This window comes from Orbicella franksi, chromosome 12 (genome assembly GCF_964199315.1).
Source record: "Orbicella franksi chromosome 12, jaOrbFran1.1, whole genome shotgun sequence".
In the NCBI taxonomy this organism is placed as follows: domain Eukaryota; kingdom Metazoa; phylum Cnidaria; class Anthozoa; order Scleractinia; family Merulinidae; genus Orbicella; species Orbicella franksi.
In genome coordinates, this window is record NC_138156.1 from 21,895,093 (window position 1) to 21,901,143 (window position 6,051).

The window sequence follows — 6,051 nt, forward strand, 5'->3', positions numbered from 1 at the left end:
GCAAGTTCCTCCTAGAGACCTCACGGTCCTCACGTGACTAGCTACACGCTTTTCTCCTACGACAAGGCCGCAGTCACTGGAAACGAGATTGTAGCAGCGGCAATGAATGCTGGGACATATAATCTTCACAAAATGGCGGGTGTTCACAAAGAGGTCTTGAGAGCTGGGAGCGGTCCTACACCCCAAAAGGGCGCGACAATAACTGTACATTGTACTGGATCTTTAAATACAAATCCACCCAAAAAGTTTTGGAGGTATGTATTTTCCGATCACTATGATAGTCATTATAAATTGTGGAAACTCGTGATTATAAGCGTGTTCGATTTCACTGAACTTCCTGCAATGAGCATTGCGTGACTTGTATTTTGGAATCTGTATTTGAATATTTCTACGAACTTTTGCCTCTAAAGGTATGCCTCTCAACCAGTTATTTCATTTCTTAGTTTTTCTCATTCTTCTATAGACTTTATAAGCTTTAAGTTTGTTTGTTAAATGATAACGGCCAAATATCAGGTGTGCGCGATACATCTGAACAGGAAAGACTCCAACACAGCAAGATCTCACCATACTTCGCCTCAGTAATCTCCTCAAAATATGCGTAATCTTGGCAAGATGGTGTCAAGATTTGGCAATTCATGCTGCTACATTCAGCGACCCCGGAAATTTGTCGGAACATCCACGGGAATCTTCTACAATCTTCGGTGATGTACGGAATATTATATGCAGGTTGTATGAAAATCACATGCATTTGACTTAAGAAAAATTAGGAGGTATAGAAAGTGTCTGATTTACGCTACAGGGCTGCTAGTGGTTAATTTTGAAAAGGACAAATCAAACGTTCAAACAATCATTCACTGTATCTGTGTAACTATGATGAACAACAGGCACATCTTCTGTACAACGTTGTCTTACTTAGGGTGCATTTCTTTGAGGTGATCTGGATCAGGATCAGTGATCCAAGATCACTTGGATCATGGTGCATCAAAGGATCCAATGAATTCATGACCAGAGTGGATTCTTCGGCTCCTTTGATGAACTATGATCCGAGTGATCTTGGATCACTGATCCTGATCTAGTTCACCCCAAAGGAACCCACCCTTAGTCACCATTTTGATCAGTTAAAAAATGAAAGTCGACAACATCACTCTATAAGGGATGACAGAGCAATGTTTTGATTGGTGGAGTTTAAACATGAATGCCTATCTGAATTTGCAAGTCTACTAAGTTCCCCCAGCTCCCAGCGGGGTACTCCCAGAAAAATCAGGTGTGGGTATATGTCCCGCTTCCCAAAACCCTTACCCTATGTAAGACCAAAATATTCAATTTTCTCTACCCTATTTAAGACCTAGCCCTTAAATCAATACCCTGTTTCCGACCTGTCTCATGATTAGTCACCTAGTTCAGACCGATGTTAAAGGCATTGTAAGGGGCTTTTGTTGATGGTCTTATCAATAATGATGGAAAAGTAGCTCCTTTAAAGAAAAAAAAACATATTCAAAACAAGAGTACAAAACCATACCCTATTTGAGACCAAAATGACCAAAATGGATATCCTATTTATGACCAAAAGGCAGAACAGCTAAAAATTCATACCCTTTGGGGCTGCACATACCTATATAGCCTATATAAGGGAGTTCACCACCCTCTCCCGAGGCCCAGCTCCTAGACCTGTATGGTCCATGCTTTGTTCAACTTTAGCTCAAAGTGCCCTATTCTAATACTTGTGATGCACAATCATTGCAACACAAAGGCGCATACCAGGGAGCTACCAATTGCATTCAAGTTAATTTCTTTTTATCTGTAAAGTGATCTACCGGTAGTCACTGATGATTGAAATAAAATTTGCCTGAAGCAATAGCTGACCATGGACAGGATAATACTGGATAAGGGGAAAAATTTGATCAGTCACTGCCTGAAGACTGACCATTATTTGCAGTCAAGATTACAACTCTGTGTGATAACAAGGAAGGTTTCTACTAAAACAATAATAATATGAAAAAAAAAACACACTTCTTGGTATTGTTTTGTGCAAGTGATGGTCAATTTAATATTTTGGTACCACCTTGTTTATCTGGCTATTCACCCATTGAAATACTTAGCTCATAATTATAATTATTGTAATATTATTATTACAACTGTTAAAAATCTTATTTTAAAGTACAAAGGATCCAGGTCAGAAACCATTCACATTCCAAGTTGGATTGGGGAAAGTGATCCAAGGTCAGTGTATATATATGCTATTTGCCACCTAGGAGGTCCATATAGTGAAAAACTGTGACTGAGGTCTTGAAAATGCTGCTTGAGGCCCATGGCTTCAGGCAACATTTTCAAGCCCAAGGTCACAGTTTTTCACTACACAGACTGACTCCAAGCTGGCAAGTAACATGTTTATTTTTTTTTCCTGTGGCAAACTGGCTTACAAGTGGGTTTGTTTATGCCATTGTGTCTCTAAATCAGCTTACGTGCCATCTACAAATCATTCGTAAAAAATTTTGCAATGGCTAACTTAGATATTAGACCCAAAAGCATGTATCAAAGAACGGATACATTTCTTACAAATTAATATTTATTGTATTTAGTTCACCACTAAGTTCTTCAAAATTATTTTCTGGTGTGAATTTTTGTGCAAAGTTTGAAGTTGTACTACAAAAACAATTTTCTGTCACTCATTGCAAATCACTTGAAATCAGGCTTTCATACTGTAAATTAAATAGCAGAAAGTTAGGAAATTCATTAAGGGTATTCCACAGAAATTCCCTCAAATACACCAATGATCAAAGAGGTAAAATCAACTGAAATTGACTCATTTTTTTAGTTAAAATTGTACACCATGAGAAACCGGGAGAAACACAAGATAACATGTCATTACAGCGCCACTTAGAAACAACGAAAGAAACTCCCACAGCTTTAAAACACCCATTTGAATTTACTTGCAGTGACTTTCCTCGCCATCGTAAAGTGAATAGAGATAAACTTGTGTGGATTAATCGTTGATTGAAGTGTAAAAAGGGCAAAGGTTGATGATTACCTCTTGTTTACTCATGAAAATTGACCAACATGTCGATTTCACCTGCCATTTCCCATCATTACCATGATTGGTCAGAGAAAGGAAAATATGGACTGTGCTGAGAACCAATCAGATTGCGGTAGTGTAGTGTTATGTGTTGTTTTAATATATTTTTTAATATTATTTTTGTTTGTTTTGTTTTATTTTTTAATTGATCCAAAATACTATGTAAAGCATTGTGGAGAAATTTCATGTCAGAGTTTTAAATGCCTTCCTTACTGAAGGATGCAGTGAGTGCATGAAGGCAGACATCTCTTTTTGTCAGCCTCTGTGCATACAGTTAATCAGTGTATTAATATTAACCAAGACCTTGCCATATTGACCGAGCAATAGCCAGGTCAATATTGCAAGGCTGAGGTTTGAGATTTTCCTGTAAAGATCGAATGTTTGAGGTTAATAACATGTTTATTATTTGGCTTTTTGCTTTGTCTTTGCCTGCCTTTAATTGGCCCATGCACAGCATGGGAGAGTAACGTCCCAGAGTTAGCCAATCATAGTGTGCGTCACATCAGCTACAAACACAAGCCATATAATAATGTGTTTCATTTTCATGTCCAGGTTGGGATGAAGGATGCATGACAATGAGTAAAGGTGAAATAGCCAAGCTCACTATCCCAGCTGCAAAGGGTTATGGATCACGTGGTTTTCCAGCTTGGGGATATCCTTTCAGTTACAAATAATTATTCTTAAATGAGTTCTACTTGTAGCTTGTATTTTATTGTTAAACATGAGCAGTGCATGTTGTGAAATGAGTTCTTGCATGTGGGATTTTTATTTTGAAACATGAGCAGTGCATATTGGTGAACCAGTTAATCAGCTGGAAGGCATGGAGGAGGGAATTGGTGTGCTTCACTTAGTTATTTTATTATTTTGAGGCAAATTCACAGTAGTTTAGCCAAGCAGAAGTAGTGACACTGATTGTGTGTATATGTATTGTGTTTGGAGCTTGTAAGTAACATCACTTGTATATACCACAACGTCTCTCTGATGACAAAATGTCCCGTGACCAATAATTCTGATGTGATTTTCTTCCCAAGTGTACGAGAAGTGACTGAAAATCTTGAGAGGTATGCGAAGGCTTAGGAAGAGGGGAAAAGTGAGGAGGGGAAGAAAATGCCTGCAATGTAAATTGAAAATAAATGATAAAGTTGCTCACAATCAGCCAGTCATGACCAAATGTTCTTGGTCACTTAACAAGAACAGGTAACAACTAATGAGAGACAAAAATGCTTAAATTATACTTCTTAAAATTATAGACAGGTGATTGTTTAGGACATAAGAATTGTTTATACTCCTTAACTGTACACACAATTCCTGCAAATGCTGATCTCCTGTTTGAAATAGAGATTCTGTCCATAAACTAAACAGACGAGCAGTCTGTCATCCTTAGATTAATCCATTAATTGATGTATTGGCAACTTGTAATGAAGTAGAAGTAGATGTAGGTAGCATAAGAGTGTCACGTGAAAGCTCTGCAAACATTGTAATACTAAGAACACTTAGATTTTTTGTTACAAATTTTCATTATAAATAAATCAATATGTGATGCTCAGAGAGCAACACCTATTAAAGTTGACATTAGACTTGTTAATTTTTGTGAAGGTGGTTTTCAAGCAATGTTGTCCAGGATTGAACCCTAATGAAAAGCACACTTTTTATGATAGGCACCACAAAGTCTCCCCATCGATAAAAGTTCACTACAATAGGCACAATTCTGTATATTCTGGGTCAATGACCTGCAGTAACTCTTAGTCGATAAACTTTTAGTTGTAAATTAATGAAGTTTTATGTGCGTCATGTCATTGCCTGTAGTGGGCGTGGTCTTTTGCTGGCCTGTTGTTGGATAATTTTGTTAGCATCTCTGACGGCATCTAGATACCCACCCAAAAATGGTGCTTGCTTTCTTGCCCCAGATTGCTGCGTTTTTGTGTAAACCTACCAAATGTTGAGAATTCAAACTTTAGAAATCCAAGATTTGGCGTGCCAAATCTTGAAAATTCAAGATTTGGGCTGACAAATAGTGAAAATTCAAACATGGGGTTTGCGCAGTGCTTTTCCCTCGGCTCCCTTTAGTTTGCACACTTATATTTTGCTAGACTGCGAGCACGCTCTCATTTCCTCGAAAATCCGTGGGGAAAAACGCAAAACAAGTGAGCGTGCGGGCGTGACTCCCCCGCGCTACTTGCGGCCCGCGGCTTCGAATGTGACGCTCGTATGCTCACGACTACTAACTTGGGTTGCCTTCTTAGTGTTCTTCCTCACGGATTTGCCAGTAAGAGAGAGACTGCTCGCGGTCTAGTATTTTGCTTTGCGCTAATCAGTGATATTTCTGTAATGCGGGCTTTGCTTCGCTGATGCCGGGTTTGTTGCAGTACTATTCCCTCGGCTCCTCGTAATTTTTGCATGCTTGCCTTCTTGGTTTGTATTATCCAGTTATGTGTTTCCGTTGTTGGCTTTCAGTTCGCAGACCTATTTTCTTGTAACTTGTGCTTTCAACTTCGAGTTAGTTTCTTGTGCACTTGCTGTTGCTCCATTTTGTTTTGTTACCACCACCACCACTGCTATTATACGTTATGTTCAGTTTCTTGGCGTATCATACATTAGGAACTAAACATTTTGTTTGTAACCTTAAGTCGGCATCGATTACAAAAATATGCTTAATAAACTGCTGTTGGAGCCAAGGTCTGCGTTTTCCTTGATTATCGAAAAAAAAAAAAGAAAAGAAAAGAAAATACTGGTTTTCTTCACTTGTTCCGCTTGGGGCTGTCCTTGGGATTTGAAAGGGTGGATCCCGTGCTACAGGGGGAAGTGCTGCAAGTTTAAGCACTAAAATTAACGTACGAATACTCACGTTGGTCTTTCTCCTACACACCTAAGACAAGGGTTTCTCAAAGCGAGGAAGTCTGCAACCCTCTCAAGCTCCCTCCACTCTGGATCCACCCATGGGGGAGGCGGGCGTTTTCTCAGGCACGTCTAAATACCAC

General features: G+C 38.9%; 1 protein-coding gene across 1 annotated transcript; it reads left to right on the top strand.

Annotated features, from left to right (window-relative positions):
- Positions 1–100: 100 nt before the first annotated feature.
- On the top strand, positions 101–4,658 carry LOC145463509 (uncharacterized). Its single transcript, XM_081447260.1, has 4 exons — positions 101–254; positions 2,159–2,220; positions 3,626–3,725; positions 4,377–4,658. Exons 1-4 carry the CDS (start codon positions 103–105, stop codon positions 4,429–4,431), a joined length of 369 nt encoding a protein of 122 aa, XP_081303386.1. The 5' UTR covers positions 101–102; the 3' UTR covers positions 4,432–4,658.
- Positions 4,659–6,051: the final 1,393 nt, after the last annotated feature.

Bases quoted from the DNA above. Each gene is read 5' to 3' on its own strand.
- LOC145463509 (XM_081447260.1), top strand. From the start codon at position 103: ATGAATGCTGGGACATATAATCTTCACAAAATGGCGGGTGTTCACAAA. The intron at 255-2,158 runs GTATGTATTTTC...CTTATTTTAAAG, and splicing joins CCACCCAAAAAGTTTTGGAG to TACAAAGGATCCAGGTCAGA. The intron at 2,221-3,625 runs GTCAGTGTATAT...TTTCATGTCCAG, and splicing joins ATTGGGGAAAGTGATCCAAG to GTTGGGATGAAGGATGCATG.